The sequence below is a fragment of the Polypterus senegalus genome, chromosome 10 (genome assembly GCF_016835505.1).
Source record: "Polypterus senegalus isolate Bchr_013 chromosome 10, ASM1683550v1, whole genome shotgun sequence".
NCBI classification, from domain to species: Eukaryota; Metazoa; Chordata; class Cladistia; order Polypteriformes; family Polypteridae; genus Polypterus; species Polypterus senegalus.
In genome coordinates, this window is record NC_053163.1 from 22,345,210 (window position 1) to 22,370,198 (window position 24,989).

General features: G+C 37.8%; 1 protein-coding gene across 2 annotated transcripts in view; it reads left to right on the top strand.

The window, feature by feature from the left end:
- Positions 1–22,578, top strand: part of ep300b (E1A binding protein p300 b) — a 117,454-nt gene extending 94,876 nt beyond the window's left edge. For both annotated transcript variants that reach the window (XM_039765503.1, XM_039765504.1), the window contains exons 18-31: positions 4,547–4,786; positions 5,144–5,232; positions 9,159–9,239; positions 10,493–10,549; positions 11,117–11,194; positions 11,534–11,601; positions 12,928–13,078; positions 13,399–13,545; positions 15,351–15,464; positions 15,571–15,736; positions 16,210–16,377; positions 16,835–16,996; positions 17,448–17,729; positions 18,153–22,578. In XM_039765503.1, the coding sequence (XP_039621437.1) occupies positions 4,547–4,786; positions 5,144–5,232; positions 9,159–9,239; positions 10,493–10,549; positions 11,117–11,194; positions 11,534–11,601; positions 12,928–13,078; positions 13,399–13,545; positions 15,351–15,464; positions 15,571–15,736; positions 16,210–16,377; positions 16,835–16,996; positions 17,448–17,729; positions 18,153–20,666 (4,317 nt within the window). In that variant the 3' untranslated portion in view covers positions 20,667–22,578. The remainder of the gene's footprint in view (positions 1–4,546; positions 4,787–5,143; positions 5,233–9,158; positions 9,240–10,492; positions 10,550–11,116; positions 11,195–11,533; positions 11,602–12,927; positions 13,079–13,398; positions 13,546–15,350; positions 15,465–15,570; positions 15,737–16,209; positions 16,378–16,834; positions 16,997–17,447; positions 17,730–18,152) is intronic.
- The last annotated feature ends 2,411 nt before the right edge of the window (positions 22,579–24,989 follow it).

Here is a 24,989-nt window from a genome sequence, read left to right on the forward strand (position 1 = left end):
GAGAGTATGCAGGCAGTTCCTGGAGGATGAAGGAATTGATACCATTGACTGGCCACCACACTTTCCTGACCTAAATCCAATAGAACACCTCTGGGACATTGTTTTGGTCCATCCAATGCCACCAGGTTGCACCTCAGACTGTCCAGGAGCTCAGTGATGCCCTGGTCCAGATCTGGGAGGAGATCCCCACAACACCATCTGTCATCTCATTAGAAGCATGCACCGATGTTGTCAGGCATGTATACAAGAACACAGGGGCCATACAAAGTGCTGCGTACAATTTTGAGTTGCTGCAATTAAATTTTGGCAAAATGGACTAGCCTGCCACATAATTTTTTCACTCTCATTTTTGGGGCGTCTTTGAATTCAGGGCTCTGTAGGTTGATCATTTTCATTTCCATCAAACGATGTGGCATCCTTTCGTTCCTAACACATTACCCAGTCTATATCAGTATAGATATCCAGGAGGATTTCTTTTTCCCATTGAGATCTGATGTGTTTTCAAAGTGTTCCTTTAATTTTTTTGAGCAGTTTATAAAAGAGAGATGAGTGGTGACAATGTGAATTTCTGGCCTTTTGCACCAAGCATGGGGCACAATATGGGTTTATGGATTTTAAAATATTTGATCAATAATATTAGATTATCTGGGTTTCCTGTGTGCATTACAGGCAGCACAAAAGTTTTAGTAACTCCAGTCTCTCATTTCTGCTTTGTGTTCACGGAAAATCAGCTTTTGTGATGGATTATATTAATGTGTCACATACGACTGAGTTTTCAAGTGTCTTTAAGCAACAAAGTATGTGAAACATAAGCATGATCACACTAAAAGAAAAAATATATTCATTGTTGACATGTATTAGAATATATTAAAAGAAACTTGTATTCTTATATGTAATGTTCAAACCTGAAATAGCATATTGTGCATTAGGGAATCAATTAATGTTTTCCAGTTTTAAAGTGCCAAGTATCATAAATTTAAATATTTTAAAACATAGTTTTTACTCACTTAGTATTGAGAAGCTGAAAGGCAGAAATGTTATTTATTTGCCTTTGGGCAGCAGTTTTCTTAATCTCTTTTCAGTTACAGTCAATATGCTCTTTCTGTGTTAGTTGTATTCAGTTAAAATTGATGAATAGATATTTGAAAATGCCTTTGGTGGCAAATATGTGTGTGTGTATATGTGTGTGTGTGTGTGTGTGTGTATATATATATATATATATATATATATATATATATATATATATATATATATATATATATATATATATATATATATATATATATATATATATATATATATATATATATATATATATATGTGTGTGTATATGACTGTCTTCCTTTTAAAAAATGCTGCCACTCGAATGATGCAAGGAGTAATTGCTGAAGGGAGTTATGTTTGCTTGATTCTTAATGCTGCTTTAAGATTATTCTCCTTATGCTGAAAACAGGTTAAAGATATCTGCTTGCTTTACATTTTTAAAGAAACACTTATTGTGTTGTTTTGGAGAATGGTGTGCATAGAGGCAGCACAGGAGGAAGGCAGATGATAGTGAGAATAGGTTTTGCATAGTGCATTTGTGTAAGGGTGAGGTTAAAAGGATCAGGTATGCATGTGGATTTGATGTGTCTCTTGTATGTGTGTTTGTCTGAGAGAGTGTTTGCTCTTTTCACAAAACATTTTCAATTTTAATAAATTTTATCAAGTATGAAATAATGTAATACTCCAAAAACGTTTTTGTTTTGAATGTCTGTTCTGATGCTCCTTTTTTCTATTCTTCCTCATGTTTCCACCTCCCTGTCGGGGGCCATGTCCCTGCGTACGAGCAAGCCTGTTGTTCCCAGACAGAGTGGGATGAAGCTCTATTTTAAAAGATGAGCTGAAGCGGCATTGTGTGTGGCTTCCCTGTGTGTGTGCAATCAGTTGATACTGTTGCTTGGCTGGCAATGTGTGGGGATGCTCAGGTCTGCGTGAGCAGAAACGCTTTGCTGTGCTATGAGGGGGGAAAAGAAAAACTTAATTGGCAACAAATCCTCAAAGCAACAGTATAAACATACATATGAGCAAGATTAAGTCAACATTTCTGTATTTTACATTTTCTCTGCTCCCTGCTTCGGCAACATTGAGTGCACACTATTGGAAAATTTTTCCACCAGTCTATACCCACAATTTTAAGATGAATTTCTAATAAAACGTTTTTAGTTGCTTACATTATTCATATATTGTAAATAAAATTTTTAGGTAATCTGTTCCTTTTTTTTTTGTTTAAACCTCACCCCTCACCCCCATGGTAGTTTTGCTTAAAAATTTCCGACAAAATAAAACATTCTAACAGTTCCTCACCAGTAATATGTGTACTGTGTTTACAAATGCTTTATTGTCTTTGTTTATATATTGTTGGCCTATTGCTAAATTTGTTCAAGTTAACTAGCGTCAGCTTTCTGTTTCTGTAACAATTGGAGGGTCTTTCTGATGGCTTATTGTGTTAAGTTTCAGTTGAAATCACAAGAAACATTTTCTATGAATTGTTTTTCTGCCATTTAGAGCCGTCCACTCCATTTGTATTAGAAGACCTCTGTTCAGTTTTTGCCTCATAACATCTTGAAGACTGCCAATAATCTGAGTAACAGGGTTCCTGATGGCTTGCTTTTTTGTGGCAGTGTAGCTGATGCTAAAGACAGATCAATAATATTGTAGTTATTTTTTGGCAAATGAGCTTTGTTGAAAGAATTATTTTGGTAATGTTCAAGCAGGCTGAGCAATATGATCTTCCTTCAGGGCAGCTTGACCATGTCACATAAGCCTCAGTAAGTATGGCATGAAAAGCATGATGATTTTTCAGTATCTATGTAAACTTAGTTTAGATTTGAACATATTTTGCTCCCAAAACCTACTTAAAAGTTAAATTGTAAAATGTCTAAAACACAGTGGATTCTAATATAATATGAGAGTAAACATCAAATCAAATGAGAAATCATTTAACATAAAGTATATTCTAAGTAGTTTTGTAATGTCACAAAAGGAGTTATCATAGTGTAGTGTATTTTGAGGAATTTCTGTTGGTTTGGCAAGGTGTCTGCTTAAAATAAAGGTTGCTTTTTATATTCATGTCTGTAATAATTGTTTTTACCATACATAGTACTACAAATGTCAGAATTTGTAAATGAGTTCATATAACCCCTGCTGTATTAGTCATAAATAAATGATACAAATAAACATTTTTGCTAAACACTTACATTTTTTATTTAGATCTTGATCATTTTTGTGGATTTTTTCTTTTTGAATATCTGTTTGGAGGACAAAGTTTCCAGTGTCGTACACTTGCTCTACACTGAGACTTTCCCTCATCTGGAAATAAAAGGTTTCACAGTTGATTGATTGGTATGTTTGAAGATGACCACAAGTGATTGACTAGAGTATTGGTGGTGTGAGTTTTTTTTTTTTCTTATTTATTACAAAATAATATTCTGTCAGCTACTATTCTGAGTCTGTAATTGTAGCTTATACCAAGGTGATCTGAAGTTTTGAATTTTTTTTTCCTACTGTTAACACTGCCTAAAATCTTTGTCTTAAATCTAGACCTCCATACTTTGAGCACCTTGAGTGATTTATCACAGAGGCAGCTGTAAGAATATGTGGTGCCTTTCATCTTTACAAGAATGTTTATTATCCAAACTTTTATACTGAAGACATGAGTTTTCTTTGTATTGGTATGCCAATGACTTTTTCTACCTGAAAGCAAGTTTCTTTTTCGCATAGATGAGTTTGCATGTGGTAAGAGGTCCCAGTGTTTTGGCTGGCAATTGTAATATAGCTAGAGAAGGGATTTTTGAATGTGTGTATTCAAATGGAAAGTGTGTAAAATTCCATGTTAATAAATAGCGAAGTTAGAAATACATCACTTTGTCCATTGAACATTCATCACGTGTGTCAAGCTTTCTAGTTTGACTTAAATATGGTTTTGGTGCTAAACTCAGAATATGGTTACCAGCTTAGACAGTGTAAACAGTGGTCCAACCAGTTGTAGTTCAGCCAAAGTCTAATGAGAAAAAATTAGTCACAGTTGTCAGCTTATAGTTAACAGATTCATTAGGCTATGTAAGTCTGAACCCTGTTGCTCAGAGTAGCAAGCATGTTTAGTTGATTGGTTAATTAGGAATGGAATGGCAAAGTTGAGGAGTGGCAACTGTTACTTATTTTTGAGCCCTTTAAATATTAGACCCTCCTTGTGCTGTGGCTCATTTAGTGCTAATTGATGGTTCGCTCCACATTACAATGGGGCTTTCATACTTGGGCAAGCTTTGCTGTAGGCTGACTGTGTTTTGCAATGTTCAGTATATGCTTTTTGCTGTGTTTTTTTTGTATGGACTTGCTGATCTAGCCTGCTGTGTGTATGTGTCTTTGTTTTGTTTGGAAGTTTCTGCAAGGCAAGGTCAGATATTCCATGCCCCTGTTTTTTTTTTTGTGTTTTTTTTTGTCTTTTGTATTTTTCCTCCATTGCTGCATTGATACAACCACCAATGTCTATGACTGCACCCTGCAGGATTATTTCGACATTGTCAAGAGCCCAATGGACCTGTCGACAATCAAACGCAAACTGGACACAGGGCAATACCAAGAACCCTGGCAATATGTAGATGACATCTGGCTTATGTTTAATAATGCCTGGCTGTACAATCGGAAAACATCTCGAGTCTACAAATATTGCTCAAAGCTGGCTGAGGTATTTGAGCAGGAAATCGATCCAGTTATGCATACGCTAGGCTACTGCTGTGGGAGGAAGGTAAGCAGAGATTTGGATTTGTTTATATTGTTGATGATTTTACCAGTTTAAGTAATGACATTTTGCTGTTCTCACCTTTCCCCAATTTTGTTTTAAACTGGCATTCAGCATGGATGGCCATTTGCTTGTTAAAACCTTTTCAAATCTTAGTAATTCCTATACTACAGTAGAATAATAATTTTTTTGTATTTTTATTAATTTATTAACTTGGGAAAATCAAAGCTCCTCATGAACAGAAATGCATTTGATAGAAATGTGAAAAGCAAGCTTCTACATGCTTGAAAAACAAAACTTACCATTCCAGGAAACTCTTAGATTCTTAATTTGTCATTTGTGCTTTGTTTGGCTTTTCTGCAGCTGGAGTTCTCCCCGCAGACTCTCTGCTGCTATGGCAAACAGTTGTGTACCATTCCACGGGATGCAGCCTATTTCAGCTATCAGAACAGGTGAGAACTGGGCAAGAACACCTTGTTTCACTTGGCATTGGGTGGTATTGCATGCAAGTAGATGGCATGGGATTCAGTATATCAAATTGTGTGCTTGCAAGTCCCCTATGGCAGGTAACATACAACAGAGTTTCCCACACTATTATGAACCATGCTGGAGGTGGCCATATTGGAATAGCATTCAAATATAAGAAAGATGTGCACAATCCTTCTCCTTAGTAAACTGCATAAATCCATCAGCAGAGGGCAATTTGGAGAAACAATTTTCTATTAGTGTTTTTCACAAAGAGAAATCGGCCCTCCAGTAAAGTTGGTACTGCCCCTTGCATATCAAAAAATACCAAATATACCCCCATATTATGGTTAACCTATGTAAGTATATGTGGGTAAAAGAGGGCATGGTTTCAGAATGTATAGTGCACATTTTTTATTCTAAAAGCTTTTCCATAATCCAAAAATGATTGCAAGTCAGCCTTAAAGATACACATACAATTTAAATCTTGCACATGAAATGTACCAGCTGTAAAGTTTGGGAGCCTGTGTTGTACACATTTTGTTGACATACACTGTATGTTGAAATACACATTCACATGAATCATAAATGGCTGGACTAATATGACCATGGCTTACTGGTTTCTTTGTTTGAGTTGTTTGAAATTGAAGATTGTATTTAATTAGCTTACCATATTGTTACAAATCCCTCCTCAACATATTGTTCTTTTCATTTACATGCATCTTAAAGTGAGTTGAAGTTTAACTATAACTAGGAACGCAGTAGATTTCTCTTAATCTTTGCAATAAGTCTTAAGTTGTATATTAATCCTGAGTTACTTTCATACATGTTGCATCATTTAGTAAGCATCAACAAATTAGGACTTATGTCACAATTGAAAACTGCTGTGTGTGTCACAGAATTTTAGCTGATTGAAAAAAGTCCAGTGAAAATAGCCCCCACAATATGGCATAGCAGACTGGCAAACAGGGGGACATGTTCTACTGTAATGCTACAAGGATGTTCCTCTATCCATAATAATGTTATTACTACTGAATTATAAACCAATAACCCTGAAACACACCATTGATCTGTAGTCACCGGTGAAATGCTTTCTTAATTCAATTACTTTTATCTCTTACCAATTATCGGTACATGACTCTTCATAATAAGAAGCAGCTCACAGACTCCATTTTGATTCAGCATGCTTCTCTTCCATTCATACATTTTAATAATGCTTTTCATTGACTTTTTTGCTTCATGCAAGCAAGATCTGGAGAGTTCTTCCTTGTCAGATCACAGTGCATCTCTCCTTTCATCTTTAGTTGTTTCAGCACTTCATTCTAACATTGTATTTGTAAGAAACAATGGTATCTAAACCTGCATGAAAGAATCACAATAAAGGCTGTTTTTAATGACCATGAGATGTTAACCTACTTTGGGACACTGTATGTTTTGTGAAGTACAATTCCTTCATAGCCACCAACAAAGCTATTTAGTAATGTTTTAAATGCAGCAGACTGTACTACGCAAGGAGAATTGTATAGAAGTGTAGTGATACTCAATAAAATAACCCAAAGTAGGATAAATCTGGCTTAAAACACAATCACATGACAGGATATTTCCTCTGTCTGAAAAAGGATAACAATTTATATATCGTTTGACAACTGTGGCAAATATTTTCAGCCATTAAGTGGTCCATCTCTACCGATAGAGCAGTAGAAACTTTCCAATTACCAGTTTTCACTATAGGCTGTTCTTGCTGTTAATTTTAACAAATAAGATTTTAATTTGTGATTTGAGCTAGACAAAGAACCCCATGTAAGCCATGAGGCATGGCCACCATTGGTTACAAATCTGTTTGTTGGGTAGGGTGGGTGGATTAATGTTTTGTGTGTGTGTTTTGTCTGTATTGTGCTTTTTAGAAAATGTTAATATAAAAATTAAATCAAATTAGCTTGAATTTCTTGCATTTGGTTAATATTAAGGCATCAATGCTGATACAGAGATCCTTTGCAACCTAATCACACACAGGCCTTTTTTTTCTGCAACCAATGAGTATGTAAACTCAACCTTTTTTTCATAAATGCCAAATTATGAATTGGTAAGCATAGTTTCATGAAGTCATTAGGCTCCCCCTTAAAATGTGATTTAAAAAATCCTTTCTACAAATTTCTTTTTTACTCACTGTAAAGAAATGAGGTTTCCGAAAACCTTGTGTGCTAATTAGTTAACTGCTGGCTCAAGACAACATAGTAAGTATTTACACAATGAACAATAATGTGCATAACAAAAGCTAGGTTCAGAGCAGAGATGTTAGTATGTTTGTAAGGTTCATTAGAAACTTAAAGTACTTTGAGGTCTGAAGGAAAGTGTTGTAGAGTTGTGCGTTTTCCCTTTTTTATGTTTTTCCTCTTGTCTGGAGTTTTAACGTCTTGTTTTTATCAGCAAACATCATTTTCTTTATTTTAGGCCCAATTTTTCATATTTTTATATTCTAGATTAAACATTTAACAAAGGGCAAATGTAACTGTTCAGTGGCCTCTATCAATAAGATGCTGAAAAAGCAGTGGGGCGTAATCTCATTATTCTCTCATATTTTCAGTGTATTAGTGTAGCCAGTTTTAAAAGTTGGATTTTGTTACTCGGGTTGCTTGGTGTATCCCTCTGTTAGGCTTTCTAGGTACTTATTTTAAATAGAGAAGTGATGGAAACATACTGTGACCCATCTTTTTTACTTCTATAGTGAATAATCATCACATTTTCTTTTTGTCCTTTAAGTCAATTCTTCTTCTTTCACTTCTATGCATTTTGTCCCTCCTCTGAACCAACTGTTTTGTGTTAATTGCCTAAAGGATGCATGTCTCTTTACAAGTTCAGTTGGCCTTGTGAGGTTGTGTTTGGACCTCTGTATTGCCTTTGCATTCCATAGAAAAATGTGCAGCTGCGTCTCTTAGAACATAATTAGTGGTGAGCAACTTGATGCGTCTTAGTATGGTAGTTAGCTGTTGCTCACTCCATTGCAATTTTTTAGTTGTCGTCTAAAGCAGTTGATTTGACAAACTGCAGAGTTTTTCCCCAAACTTTTACTGTAACAATTTTTTAATTAATAAAAGGACGCCACTGCACTTTCTGTTCAAGGCTTGATTTTGATTGTAGAATACCTCAAATTTCTTTTCAAACTGTCTGAGAAGCTGATGGAACTCGATATGCAGAAAGCCCATAGGCAGATGCACTTGCTTTCTGGCTTGTTAATAAAATTAAATGCATTCCTTTATATTATAAAATAGCACAGTGTCTCACCTCTTCACTAGAACTTTGTGAGTCGCTCTATCTGCAGTGCATGACGGATGCATGTTTGGGCACTTTCTGCACGTCGTGTTCCATGCACTTCCTGCAGCAAAATATAAATTAAGACATATTCCTAGATATTTACTGCTTTGTTGTGATTCCCATTGAGTGAGACTTTTTGCTAATCTGTGCTTTGCCTTGGCTTTCTGCTTTGTGTTATCTTTGGTGTTGTCATGTCCCTGCGTCTGTCCGTCTTTGTCCGTCCGTCTTCTGTCTGTCTGTCTGTCTGTCTGTTCTTGCACCCATTTATTATTTTAACTGTCCCTCCCCTGCTCCTTCACATGCTTGTAATGTCTGCACTGGCTTTTTGGTTTGCAACCAATCATCCATTGCCACCCTTTACCCCTGCCCTTTTGACCCTTCCCCCTCTCTGCAAAAATAAAATAAAATTTAAAAAAAAAAAATCAATCCACTCTTGCACACTGCATCATGATTGCCCCTTGTCGTCGTGGTGACCTGCCCTCTGCTTCTCCTGCCTGTGCCCGCCCCCTTGGCCTGCTCTGATTGGTGGCTTCGCCCTTGCTATGGCTGGCTGTGATCTGTGGACCTATAGTTCACCCAAATATGGCCTTCTTGCTGACAGGTATCACTTCTGTGAGAAGTGCTTCAATGAAATCCAGGGAGAGACCGTTTCCCTGGGGGATGATCCATCTCAGCCTCAAACGTGAGTATTGTTTTATTTCAGTTGTTTTTGTCTTTTTGTAAAGCTTATTTTTTAGATCTGTATTTTTTGCTTTTAATTGTCAAGTGTGTGGATTCTTTTCATTACAAACTTTTGTTATAGTCATAAGACATTTTTATTTCATTAAAATTGTTTGTTCAAATCCTTTGCACCAACTTAAGTGGCAGAAATACTTTTACCCAAAGGCATATGCAGTGCTGTCTTGACTGTGTATTCTGTTGATAGTCAAGCAGTAAAGCACGAAATTGGAACTGTCTCCCTTGTGCTGTTAAGCCCAACAAACTATTATCTTGGACAACCTTAGATGCAATGAGCAGTAAATGCTCTACTCTTTCAAAGCTAGATAGACATAATTGCTTTTCTCAGGCTTCTTACAATAGAGCCTAGCACTTATAAATTTTTTCCCTTCTGATCAAATTCCCATCTTAAATTATTTAAATCTAAATATATAAAACAGCAGGTGTACTCATAAATCTGGTGCTGTCCGACCAGTGAAAGATCTGGACTTGTCCTCAATTGCAAACCCCTGTCATGTTGTATGTAAAATATCATTAAATACTAGTAATGCTACTTTACTACCAAAACATTATGGTGTTAGTTTATTTTTATTGTTTGTAATCATCTTGGATCACTTTTAATACACAGAGTATTTTAGTTGGTATTTACTTTTAAATACATGAATGATTTCTAGGAGTAAAACAAGTAGAACAGAACAACATGATCATAGTGTTTAAGTCTGTCTTTGTTTAAGATCTTTGTTTATAGTCAATCTGAGCAGATTTAAAGGTGAGTGAACACCCCCCACCCCAGATGTTGAAGTATAAAATAATACAAAAAACATGTTTTAGTTAACGTGCATGCAAGTGTAAAGCAGTAATGGGCCAAATACAAGGTTTTAATATAATTTTTCAGTCTATATAAAAACATTTATTAGAATGTGGAAAATATATTTTAAACAGGGGATTAAATAACAAAATCTTTGATATTAAGAATAGTAACATTGCTAATTGATTTCTAAAATTTGCAATAATTTAGCATAATGGTTTGAACACTTGGATTTTTTTTGTTTGCTGTTTTGGATTTTTTTCTTTATTATTTTGGTTTTTATTATACAGGTAATTATGATGTGGCAGTTAAAAGGATTATAGATAATGAAGGAAGAAATGGAAGACCAATGGCTAGTTGCATTTTTTTTAACTTGTTTGTCTACCTTATAATTATTGTTTATTTTACAGGACCATAGGAAAAGATCAGTTTGAGAAGAAAAAGAATGACACTCTGGATCCGGAGCTGTAAGTTCTATCAGTTATATCCTTGTTACCTATATTGCTTCCAATATTGGCTAAGGGCCGAAGGATTTGAAAGCCTGTGTGTGTCTGTCTGTCTGTATATATTGTTGATTATATGTTTGTGGTACCTTGTCACCTATACTACTCCAAAAGCAACAGATGCTATTAATTTACGATATAGTGGATATTAGAGTGAAGATGCTAAGTACTTTTGCAAATGAAAGACAAACTTACTCAGGTGTTCAAACATTTAGAGGAAGCAAAGGTCAGTATCACCTGCCTTTTAAAAGCAACACTACCAAACTGGTGATTTGGGAGTTAATTATGGGAGTATACTGTTGGTTTTGTCGAGTGTTTTTTTTTATTTTGGACTAATGGCATGGAGTGCCTGTTCTGCATTGTTGACTATATATTAAAATGATTTAAGTTGTTTTTGTGATTCCAGTAGCTTTGTTACTAAGTATGTCGTTTTCTAAATTAAGAATGTATATTTGGGTATAATATAGTGGATTTGGTTCACATGATACTAAAATGATCTGTTGTCTCTCACTTTCATTGCTTTCTATTCAGGTTTGTGGAATGTATTGACTGTGGGCGCAAAATGCATCAGATCTGTGTCTTGCACAATGAGACTATCTGGCCATCTGGGTAAGAACTTTAATTTTAGGAAATTTATGCAGTTTGCTTACTATTCACTATTTGCTTGAAGTCATAGGTAGCTGCAGATTTGTGTATGTAGGAGTCCATGCTCCATGACAGATTTTTATATACAGATGGAGAATAGTATTATTACAGAATTAGTTTTTTAGTCTCATGAACTAGATGCCCACATGCCTTGTTGAGTTGTTTTGTAGCACCATTCCTTTTGTTTTCCTTGAACAAATTCTTGAGGCACCTCAATGCATCTGTATACTTCTGTTTCAGCGTTTTTTCATGTAACAACCCCAGTCTCATTAACTGTTGCCTGTGCTCTAATTTTCCTTCCAGGTTTGTTTGCGATGGGTGTCTGAAAAAGTTTTGTAAAACAAGAAAAGAAAACAAATACGCGGCAAAAAGTAAGTAAAAAATACAGGTGTTTTTATATATTTTTTTGATCAGATTACTGAAACTTTGTGCCTGGCTGACCAGTGTCTGCTTAGTAGTGCCAGGGTCATCGTCATGTTAAGTTTCTGCTGTGTTTATTGAACAGGAGTTAAAACAGATTTGTGAACAACAGTGAATTAGCTTGAATAAACCAAAAACCTATCACCCATTTCTGTTCCCTGTATGTTCAGGTCTTTTTCTCATTGTGCAAGAGCAGCGCTGCTCCAATTACTGTACTTTTGATAAATGTTACATATGCTTTGTCAGCAACAGCTGAAAAAGAGATACCACTCGACTTTAGGTATACAGAATATACTATATTTTAGTACTAATACAATACCTTGTACATAGCTACACATATATTGTAGCTTTAAAAATACAGAATACATATTTAGGTTTCAGATAACAGTTTTTAATTAAATTATAACTGAACTACAGTTCCAATTCTTGAATGCTTTTGAAAACTATTGCATACGTTTTTGGAGTCACCGAATTTGCTGCCATTAGCAATACATACTTGGTAGTTGGGTTTGTCAGTAGACTTAAAAGTGGCTTTCCAAATTCACAAAGGCTCTACTTTGTCATGAAAATTGAGCAATCTCCCCATTCAGCAATTGGAAAACCTAGTGATAAATCTTAACTTCACTAACATTGTGAAATAGTGTTTTCCTGTTTGTTCTCTGAAACAAAATATTTTTGTTAACTACCTGTTGATTTTACTTTCTTTACTGTACAACATCAACTAAACTGCTGTCAGTAGTTAAATTAAAATGAAATAGTAATTTCTTTTCCTTTTTAGTTTTCTGAGTAAAAACAAAAGTAAGGGCACTGTGTTGACTCTAATTAGTATGCATCATTTTAAGTCTCGTCATATATTGCCACTGATTGTTCAACTTGTGTGATTTGTTTACATATCAAATCTCTTCCAACTATTAGTCTATGGATCTTTCAGTTAATAGATTTTATTCCAGAAGTATCAAAAACCTTTATAATGACTAGTTATAATCAAAGGAGGATTCGTTTTTAAATAATTATTTCTCATAACAAATCTTTTGTCTGTTTTTCCTTTTTTGAACTCCAGTGTATTTTCTCACAGGGTAGAGTTTACCTTTACAACTCTGTTCTAATTTGTGTTTAATGCTTGCTTGCTTGCTTTCTTATTCAAATAAGTAAAGAAAAGTTAAAGATGATACATAGAAGAAGTAGTAAATGTTTAGTGTAGAATTGCAGGGTTCCGATTCTAGATCTAGTCAGCTCTTGTTAACTCCTCTTGGCCTCCTGCACAATTCTATACACAGGGTTACCACAGACTAAGCTTGGGAGCTTTCTGGAGACTCGAGTGAATGACTTTCTGCGCCGACAGAACCATCCTGAATCTGGTGAAGTGACGATCCGTGTGGTGCATGTCTCTGACAAGGTTGTGGAGGTCAAACCTGGAATGAAGGCCAGGTAAATGTGAACAGTGGGTTAAAGAAGGAATTTCAATTTGGTGATGTTTTTTGTGGACATATAATAATAATAATACATAACCTTAACATTTTGAAACAAATTTTCTGCTGTTTTGGGAATGTAAAAGGAGTCTACCATTGCCTTTCTTTAATTGAGCTCCTTAATTTTTTTTGGTTTGTTTATAGCACAAAATTTAGTCATACAATATGCTGCTTAGGTTCATAATTTAAAGTTTACTTTTAAGAACACTCAGTTTAATAAAAGATAAACATGTGATGTGTCTGCAGTTTATTTTACTGTTTTATTAACTACCTTATCAGGTTTGTTGACAGTGGAGAAATGGCAGAATCCTTCCCTTACCGAACAAAAGCCCTTTTTGCCTTTGAAGACATCGATGGAGCGGATGTCTGTTTCTTTGGAATGCATGTACAAGAGTATGGTTCAGACTGTCCACCGCCTAATCAGAGGTAGCCATTACTGCTTTGTTGAAAAGAAATAAAATTGTTCTAAATCCACCTTGATCGGAGCCATGTCTGTGTGTATCCATCTGGTTGCTATATGTCTGTCAATTAAAAAGATGCTGTATCATGACAAAAGTTTTTAGTAATTGCTTTGCATTTGTCATTCCAATTGATGCCGCATCACAAACTTTAACATTGTTTTTATGAATGCCATGCCAGATTGCATTTAACAGAGACATATGCACTGCATGGTTCACTGAAAACATTAATGCTATGGTCTAGGTTGATTATTTATTTTTCAACCCATAAACTGAAAACTTAGGACATAAGTGCTCTGAATCACATTTTTGTCTGGCAGGAGATGAAGAACGTTCATAATCATTCTGATAGTTTTGGCAGTGTCATTTGAAATTCTTCAGTCCCACAAACTTGACTGACTGACTGACTGACTGACTGTACAGAAATCGACTGTCTCCTAAGATTATTAGACTGGTGCACGTTTGTCTCTTGCACTGCCCTATACATTGACAGTTTAGGGGGGTGTGTGTGTGTAAATTTGCATGTTTGTGTGCGTATGTGTTATATGTTTGTGTGTGCATAGATATATCTAACCAGAACCAAACAGACACAAGTTGTCATACAGCACACATGGTTTATTTACAGAGGGGAACTGATTTCTTGCTCCCCAGAGCACAGCACAATGCACCACAGTACAAGTCTCTGTCCTTTTATTCTTCTGTTCTTCCACTTCTACTCCTTCTCTGGCAAGTTTCGTCCCCCTCCTCCTGACTCTGGCTCCTAGAGTCCCTCGGAGAGGTATTGCCTCAGCGATGCTCTTGTCCCGGCCAGGTAATGGCCTTGGCCGCCTGTCACTATATATATATATATATATATATATATATATATATATATATATATATATATATATAATATAATATAATATAATATAATATAATATAATATTATGTATGTATATATATATATATATATAATATAATGTATATATATATGTATATATATGTATATATATATGTATATATATGTATATGTATATATATATGTATATGTATATATATATATATATATATGTATATATATATATATATATATATATGTGTGTGTGGTGTTGTTCATTTTCCATGCTGGTTATGTTCCTGAAAAACCCAGCAGTTACAGAAAACACAAATTGAAGCAGTGATCCAATGAGAAAGATGGGGTTTTAGAGTCTGATGGGCACCGTTATTGGAGAAATGGGTTCAGGCAAACACACTGGTACTCTGCTTTTACAGTGATCCTGGTATTGATCCTTCCACAAGTTCACCAACAGAATCCTTACTCTTAGTCAAATTCAGTCATCTTCTAGGTGTTCTGCCAGAGGTCATGAGGGATTACAGTGGAGCCAGTTCAAGGACCTCCCTAAACCATCCAATCAGTAGTAGTGACAGGCGGCAGATTGTACAGAGGGCAGTGACTTCATCATTGTGAGCTTATGACCCCCCCCACCTACTGGGAATTCCCTGTTTGTGGGAAACAGTTGTAAGCCCCAGTCCCCATGATGAATGGGGTTTTCACAGCTTACCCACACCTCTCTGTGCTTGGTAGACACAATGTTGATTTCACGTTTCATTCTGCTGTGAATACAATCCCCTGATGTCTATCCCAGTGGCCCACCGTAATGACTGTTATCTCTGACTAGATGTGGTTAGACTGTGGATGTCATGAAATGGATTACATTTTTATAATGTTGTTTGCGCTAAATGTGGTTAATGCAGTGGTACTACCCTGTCTTGTGTTCTGCTCTTTACTTTCAGGCGTGTGTATATATCCTACCTTGACAGTGTTCATTTCTTCCAACCCCGGTGCCTAAGGACTGGTGTGTACCATGAAATACTTATAGGCTACCTTGAATATGTCAAAAAATTAGGGTGAGTTAAAGGACTAGCAAGTCCAATGTCAATGAACCACTGTGCATTTTTTTTTTTTTTTGGTAATTTGTGTTTAATTTTTTTTTTCTCTTGGCTTCCTGTTCAGGTTTACAACAGGCCATATTTGGGCTTGCCCACCTAGTGAAGGGGATGATTACATCTTTCACTGTCACCCACCAGACCAGAAGATCCCAAAGCCCAAGCGTCTACAGGAGTGGTATAAAAAGATGCTGGACAAGGCTGTTGCAGAGCGCATTGTACATGACTATAAGGTATGAGAATCCTCTTTGAGTACTTTTTTCGTTTGCATGTGATTTCCTACTAGGTAGAGCTTGCTTTAAGATGGTTTGTTTTTGTTCTTTGTCTCTAAACAGTAGAGGTTATAGACAGGTAACAGTATATAGTTTTGAACTCTGTGTGGAAGAACAAGTTTTAAAATTACCTGTAGATAAGTTTTTCTTCCCTGTACCCTTTCCTTTATTTTACACACAGCATGCAGTTGCAGCACTGAGGGACACTGCATGTTTATCTAAGTGGTTGTTTGTTGGTATAACAGATTTACTTAACACATTATTCCATACTTTCAGCATTGTCCTTAGTAATATGTTTTCTGATCTGCCTACATTTAAAATATATTCTGGGTTTTAGTCCATGCACTGCTTCATTATACTTGGTGTTTTTGCTGTATTGATAAACTTGCTTACATTTGCGTGTGTATGTACGTGTTTTGATTTCCCTCCTTTAGGATATTTTCAAGCAGGCAACAGAGGACCGTTTGACAAGTGCTAAGGAGCTTCCCTATTTTGAGGGTGACTTCTGGCCCAATGTGCTTGAGGAGAGCATCAAAGAGCTGGAGCAAGAGGAGGAAGAGCGGAAGAGAGAAGAGAACAGTACCAGTAATGAAAGCACTGAAGTAAGTACAAGTGAAGTTAACAACTGTCATCATGGGTGTAAGCGGTCTAGAACTTGTTGAGATTTGGCTACTCACTCCGAAAATATATGCAGCAATATTCCAAGCTTGGTCCTTCTTTATATTTGTGTTTTCACAGTACGAGTTTACAATGTAAACTAAATAGAACGTGTATGCATGGAAAAGTCTCAAATTTTTTTTTTTTGGAAAGGATACCAAGTTGCTAGAGCTTGGGAAACACAGATATTTCAGGTTCTTAACCTAAAAAGGTACTTTAAAAGTAAGGATAAGCAGCAGATCTAATATGGGATTCAGGGTTCAGGCTACTCTAAAAAAAAAAAAATTGGACAAAGAAAAAGGTGCTCAGTGTGATGACCGCTTCTTGTAGAAAAGTAGTCACTACCAAGGCCAAGTGTTTTATTTTGTTCTGACTTACTTTTTTGTAAAATTTGTTTTGTAGGCAGGTAAAGGGGACAGCAAAAGTGCTAAGAAGAAAAACAACAAGAAGACAAGCAAAAACAAAAGTAGCTTGAGTCGAGGCAATAAGAAGAAGCCTGGCATGCCCAATGTATCTAATGACCTGTCTCAAAAGTTGTATGCTACAATGGAGAAGCACAAGGAGGTGAGGAAGTTGTCAAAAATTCTGCTACGATGCATTGGCTTTCCGATAAATTAAGATCATTGTCTCAGAGCTTTTGCTTGTGCCTGCTTTATCTGCCCGAGTTATTTGAATGCAGTTAGAAAGCAAAGATGACTGTTAAACAATGGAAGAACTTCTTTCAGGATTATACCCTTCATTTGGACTTGTCTTTCATTTTTCAAAAAAATGCCTCTTCACATAATAAATTAGCATTGTTTAGGTGGCAAATTTCCTTAGAAACCATGATACCTTTTTGTAAATCACAGGCATGTTTGTTAACATTCTGATCTTGGGTGACTGGGTATTGCATTTCAATGCAGGCAAACGCATCCATGAACACTAGCAGCTGTGGATTGAGCATGTTTGTCTTTCTGTTGATTAAATGCAAAAATGTTTGCTTAATACTCATGTCTCTCCCTCCAACCCCTTCCAGGTTTTCTTTGTGATCCGCTTGATTGCAGGCCCAACAGCTAACTCTTTACCCCCTATTGTGGACCCTGACCCACTGATGGCCTGTGATCTAATGGATGGCAGGGATGCTTTCCTTACATTGGCTCGGGATAAGCATCTAGAGTTCTCTTCTTTGCGACGTGCCAAGTGGTCCTCCATGTGCATGCTTGTGGAGCTACACAACCAGAGCCAGGATCGCTTTGTCTACACTTGCAATGAGTGTAAACATCATGTGGAGACTCGCTTCCACTGCACTGTTTGTGAGGTGAGTCTTACAAAAGGATTCATTTGTAGATGAGTTGTTCTTTCATTGCATGTGATTTCTGCAAAGCCAGTTTATCAATGAGAGAGAGGCCACTATATAGAGGAGAAATTGCTTATCATCCATTTGGCCTTATTTGCAAGTTCCTAACCTGCTAGATGCAATACAGAATCTAGCTTTACAGTGTCTGTGAAGTTTATAGAGAATTGATTTTTCTAAATTTTCACTGCTGTGTAGCCAGGGTTTCTAGCCTATCTTTTGTTTCCAAATTAAATGCTGGCAACAGTAAAATGAGGGGTGTTTAGGTAGTGGTGAGGGAAACTGCCAAGTTTGGTATGAGGAGTAACATATTCTGCGGAGTTACTTGACATTGTTGTATTTATGTTTTTAAACCTTGGGTATTTTTCTCTTTCTCCCCCTTCTCAGGACTATGACTTGTGTATCACTTGCTACAACACTAAAGGGCATGAACACAAGATGGAGAAACTTGGCCTTGGCCTAGATGATGAGAGCAACAACCAAGCTGCTGCAGCCACACAGAGTCCTGGTGATTCAAGGAGGCTGAGCATTCAGCGCTGTATCCAGTCCTTGGTACACGCCTGCCAGTGCCGAAATGCCAACTGTTCTCTTCCATCTTGCCAGAAGATGAAACGAGTGGTACAGCACACCAAAGGTTGCAAACGTAAAACAAATGGTGGTTGCCCTATATGCAAGCAGCTTATTGCACTGTGCTGCTATCATGCGAAGCACTGCCAGGAAAACAAGTGCCCTGTGCCCTTCTGCCTCAACATCAAACACAAACTTCGCCAACAACAGCTCCAGCATCGGCTGCAACAAGCGCAGATGCTGCGCAGACGTATGGCCAGCATGCAGAGAACAGGAACAGTGGCGGGACAGACTCCACAGCAGGCCCAACAAGGACTTCCTTCACCTTCACTCACGCCGACAACTCCACCAGGCACCCAGCCCCCTACTCCACAGACACCTACCCCAACACAGGGCCAGTTGACCCCTGTTCCACAACCGGGGGTGCCTCTTCCACAACCACCAGTCAACCAGCAGCAGCAAGTATCATCTCAGCCACTCCAGCAGCCAGGAGGACCCCCAACCCATCATCCACCCAGTACCCTTCCTACGTATGCCAGGGCAACAGGACAACTTTCGCAGGGTAAACCTGGTATGGGACCAGCAACCCCTCCTCCACAGCAGCCGTCTACACCACAGGGTGGTGGATCCTCTCAAGGACCTCCACCTGCAGCTGTGGAGATGGCCCTGAAGATTCAACGAGCAGCTGAAACGCAAAGGCAAATGGCTCAGGCCCATATTTTTGGGTGCCATACACCGGGTGGTGGGATGATCAACCCACATCAGATCAACCCGCAGATGGGAGGTCCAGCTCAACACAACTTAACCATGAACCATCCTATGAATGTGGCAGGTATGCCTTCTCAGGCTGCAAGGGCTCAGGGCCTGGTTGTGCCTGGTCCTCAACAGGTTCCACCGCAGGCACAGCAAGTCATGACTCCATCTGCACAGCCACTGCCAGTGCAGTCCCAAGTGTCCACGCCACAGACTCCGGTGCCTTCACAGCCTCCCTGGGGGGCACAACCCATTCAGCAACAGAGGCCACCTATAATAGGTCACCCTGGAATGGTAGCACAACCACAAGTTCAGCAGCCGCCACAAGTTGGAGGTCAGCCTGTAGTTGCCCAGAGCAGGAGCAACACACACCCTCAGACTGCCCTACAGGACCTGCTGCGTACCCTTCGCTCACCCAGTTCACCAATTCAGCAGCAGCAGGTCTTGTCAATCCTGCGGTCAAATCCACAGCTTATGGCCGCCTTTATCAAGCAGCGAGCGGCTAAGTACCAGGGGGCCAGCGGAGCTGGAGCAGGGATGGGTGGACAACCTCCCAACCCAGCAGCTGGTAGTATGCATCCAGGTCAGCCACAAGGTCAAGGAGTGGGGATGCCCAACATGAACCAACTTCAGCAACAGCAACAAATGCCAAGGCAAGTGGTTGGACCTGTCATATCTCCTCAGCAGCCACCTCAACAGCCCCAGCAGCCTCAAGGTATGGTCGGTGGAAGTGGCATTCCAGGTCAGAGTCAGCCAATGAACATCAACCATCCCAGCATAATAAACCCTCAGTTCCGAGAGCTACTTATGCGACGGCAGCTCATGCAACAGCAGCAACAGCAGCAGCAACAGCAGCAAATGGCCAACCATGCTCAGTTTCAGCAGCCTCCCCAGCCTACAGGATACCCTGGACAGCCTGCTGTGTCTCAGCCAACAGGTTATCCGGGCCAGAGCCCAGTGTCTCAGCAGCAGCGTATGCAGCAGCATCATCTACAGCAGAGTTCACTGGCAGGCATGCAATCACCAGGAAGTGATGGAAGTCACCCGCAACCTCCACCGAGTCTACAGCAGGTCATTCAACAGCGTCTTCTCCAGCAGCCCGGCCAGCACGGCAATCCCATGAGCCCCCAGCAGCAGGCGGCTGTACAAGCCCAACAGCAGCAGCAGCAGCAACAGCAGATGTCTCAATCACCCCATCTGCAAGGTCCATCCCTCAGCAATCAAGTGCGATCACCCCAGCCTGTGCCATCCCCTAGGCCTCAGTCACAGCCTCCCCACTCGAGCCCTTCCCCACGCATGCAGCCTCAGCCCTCTCCCCACCATGTTTCTCCGCAGACGGGCTCTCCACATCCGGGTCATCATCCTGGGCACCCAGGCCATCCAGGCTTAGTAGTGGCATCACAGCAGCAACAAAACAGTGCCCTGGATCAGGGGCCTTTTGGCTCGGACCAGAATGCCATGCTGTCCCAGCTCAGCTCGGGCATGGGTGGCCTACATGGAGCAAATGGTGCCGACCTTCTGGCTTCTAACAACCCAGACTTGAGTGCGAACATTTCTCATAATACACTAGACATGTTGTAGCATTGTTTTATGGTTTTGTTTTTGTTTTTTATTATTATTTAATTCTTTTTCACACACAACTTCCTGTGGGAGCGTCTAACAAAATGTAAATTATTAATAATAATAATAATAAATATTTATTTACTATTATTATTATTATTTCTACTACTTGGGAAGGAAATGATTAAAAAGATACCCCAATACAAGAAGAAACTGTTATGTGCTTTTCTTCTAATGAAAGAAAGCAGGACAATATTTAAATGTGCAGAATTATTGTGTGGGTGTTTATTTTATTTTTTTGTTTCCACAGAATTCATTTTTAGTTTTTTGGTTTTCCTTCCATTATTTGCAGTCTTTGCAACAATATCAACCCAAGCCGTAAGACGTGTTATGATTGTCACTGTAATACTAAAATAGCTAATTAAAGAGTATATTTTTGTTAACAACTAGGGGAAGGGGTGGGGAATTTTGGGAGATTAATGAAAGTGCTCTGTAGTCCCAATTCCACGATGCAGCAGTTCTGGGGGGGTGGCTTGGCATGAGGAAGGTGGTGATAAAGAGTATAAAAATCTTGGCCACTGCTAGCCCACACCCATTGCTTAAGACAGTTTTGGGGGTGGGGGTTCTTAACCTATTTATTTATGTAAACCACATGTCATTTTTCTCTGCTAATGGTATATAAATTTATGTTGGGGAGGGTGCAAAGAGACCTCCAAACTCAGCAGGGATTGCGTTTTGAAAGAGGAGAGAGAGGGAGAGCCAAGGTGGTTGAGGGGTTGAGGTTGGGGGTTGACGCTGGTGTTTAGTATAATGGGCTAATTTTTGCCCAGATGAAATAAGATGCAGCACCCCATCTTTCTCTCTCTCTCTCTCTCTTTCCACACTTTAACATGTATTTTTTTTTGTTTTGGTGCTGCTTATTGCTGCTCTGTCACATCAGTGAATTCATCCCAATAACTTGTGTTTTTATTGTGACAGTGGTAGCATTAAACCTGTCCCCAAACCCCACCCCACTTCCCATTCCATTTATAATGAGCTCCCCTCCATTAATTTGAAACTCGATCTGTTGCGCATCTGCCTAATCAATTTCCTTCCTTGGGGGGTTGTTTTTTTTTTTCTTCTCTTTTCTACTTTTTGAAAAGTATGGACTTAAATTAATCTTTTGAGTATTAAAAAACAAAGAACGAGTGTACAGATTTAAATAAATAAAGCAAGCAGTAAGGACACAAAGCTTGTTTGGAGAAATGAACTTTTAAGCACCCGCCGTCGGATACCAAGGGCAAAAACTCATTGCAGGCATGTCCTGGGGCAGCTGCCATGTTTTCTCTTTTCCTTTTTATTCCTCTCAAAACATAACAAATATGTACAGTAAAATAGACTCGTTTCCCCAAAATGGAAAAAAGGACTTGCTGGTTCAGTTTCCTTATTTTTTTAATGAATTCTTTTGCATCTTTGGAAATAAATTATAATAATAAACACAATTAAAAAAAAAAAATAACCAATCCCAATCCAGGCTGGAGGAATGGACTTCAGTACAAGGCTGTGATTTTAAAAATAATAATAATAAACAGACGGACCCTCCTGTGTTTAGAACTTGTCTCCTTTTTCAGGAGATAATGTACTCTTCAGCTCTGAATATTTTTAAAGAGAGAGACTCTTGTCTGCTTTTTGTTTTGTTTTTTTTTCCTTGTTCTGTGTTTAAATAAAACTTGAAATACAGATTAAATACAAATGGGTAGCAAAGAATGAAAAAAGCCCTGACACATTCTAATCTCCCTCCTTCTGAGAAAGAAAATGTTGTAAATCATGCAATTTTGATTCCTTGTTATTATATATAAATATTGAACTTCTTTGGATCACTGTATAGAAATTTGCCATTGATTTCATTTTTCTCAACTTTCTTATTTACTGTTTTAAAGAAACAAATATAAAGAAATAAAAAAAAAACAAAAAAAAAAACTTAAGGGTCAGAGACAAAGTAGCCCATGCGCGAGAGTGAGTAACCACACAAGTCCGATTTTAATTATGCGTTTTGCTTCGTTATTTTTATTTTCTGGTGCTTGCTGAAACGAAGCAAAAAAAAAAACAAAACGTTTTTTGCTCCTTATTTTTATTTTATAATTTTTTTTTTTTTGGTGGTCAGAATTTTTTGCCAATTATTTAATTGTATATTAAAGTATGTTTGTACTGTTGAAAAGATAACAATTTGTTTTTGTTGTTTTTTTTTTTTAATTTTTTGTTTGTTTTTAAATTGCTCTTCTACCCTTTGACCAATAATAATCAGACTAAAAGTATCACATGAGATGTCTGTGCGTAATAAGAACAGTTGGAATAGCAGCAGTGAACCATTGATTGTTACCAATTGGGTAGGAGTTGGAGCGCAAGCTGAAGTATTTTGGATCAATTCTGTATTAAGGGGTTAATTTTTTTTTTTTTTGTGAATTTACTGCACTTTTCAGGTTGTATATAGTGGATGGCCCCTTGCATGATTTTTTCAAATCAATATTTCCTTTAGACCACCATTTTTATATATGGAAATTGTTTCATTTACCTATTTAAAATACCAAAAAGGTAAATTTACCTATTTACCAGTTTATAAATGTACATTATACCACTTAACCAAATTGTATACTCTTTTCAGATACAAACTAGTTGATGGAGGCATGTTGTTGTTGTGCCCATAAACAGTGCATTGTGTCCCATCTGTGCTGAGTTTTCAGAGACAAGTAAGAACATGGCTTGGCAACAGATTCTATAGTAAAGCTAAATTGATCTCTCCTGAAATATGTAAATTTCTAGTTTTGTTCATCAGGTTTTGTTTTAATTTTTGTTTTCATTACCAGAATACAGTAAGCACAGTGATTGGCAGTCTGGTTCCTTCTGTTTTGGAAGTTTATTTTGCATTTTAAAGTGTTCTATAGCTGATAAAACTAAAGATGATTTTAGTGCCAGCATCAAAAGGTTTTAAGTACCTCTTTAAAGTAGAATTACACCTTCAGAATTCACTTAGAAGTGGGAATTGCCGGGCATTTTTGTTAAAAGTAAGCATAACACTGCTGTTTGAGGACTGGATAACTGTGTTGTGCTAAAAGGAAGTTTAGACAATCTGTTTCATACTCTGTTGGCCTGATTTCACTAGAATAATCGGGAACTGTGCTAAAGAGTTGGGAGCTTTATTCTGCATGAAAGTTGAAAGACCAGTTTGGTATGTTGCTGTATATAATGTCAGAAGAGGTGGAGGTGTGTAGTGAGTTTCCTTGATTTAGCAAATTCAGTTTTACAGGTGGTAAGGTCTTTGTCCTGGTGCTTCATGAATTTGAGACTTGAATGGTGTTCTGATTCTCCCACTCTTTCACGTTCTGGATGCATTCAGTTTGAATATTCAAAGGTTAAGTTTTCTGATTTTGCAGGAGTAAAGAAAATGGCAAAATAAACAGCTGGACTGTACAACACCATGTAACCAAGCCAAGTCCAGCAAAATGTGGTACTGGTAAGATTGCAGTTTTGAAACACTTCCATTCATTTAAGTAGTACAGGTTGGAACTAAACTTTGCAAAGACAGAAATGCATTTGTTCCAAGTATTTCTGAATAAGGTAATTCCGGCACCATATCCTTTGAACCTGAAGAGTTTGGGCCCATTTGATCTTACTGTATTATTCTGTGAGTATATAACATTTACAGTTCATCTCTGTCTGGGTGATGGTTTAAGTGAGGCACAGCAACTGAAAACTATTCTTATTGTTGATGTAACCTTAATCCTAGATTTCTGGACTATTTTCTGCTGGTTAAAGTAATTTAAGGTTTTCCTGAATAGCTTTAGCTACTTTTATTCTCTTTCCCATGTGTGCATCAGAAGTGATCCAAGCATTATAGTTGTCTGTCTATGATTTGTGGCCTTAAAAAGCTCAACTAGTTGCTCAAACTGTTCATGATGTACAAATGATTTTTTTTTTTTTTGTTTTGACTCGTGACAACACTAACATTATGAATTTTATGACACATTACAGAAAGCCAAGCTCTAATTTTACCTCAGAATTGAGGTGTCAAACTCCGATCTGGGAAAGCTACAGGTTTTCTTTGTAGCCATATTATTATTTAGCCAGTTACTGCTGCCAGTGAACTTCACATTAAAGTCGCATATTTAATAACTAAGAATTATCTTCTGGTTGTACATTTAGCTGAAACTATTGAGGCCTTCCACAAACTGAACTTGGCAGTGCACTCCATTAGACACCTCAGCCATTTGTAAGGTTTTTGCTCTTCTAAGAAAAAAAATCACAGTCATCTTTTTAAACTTGGAATAACTCTGTACCTGTTGACCAAGAGCTAGTTATGGGAAGAAT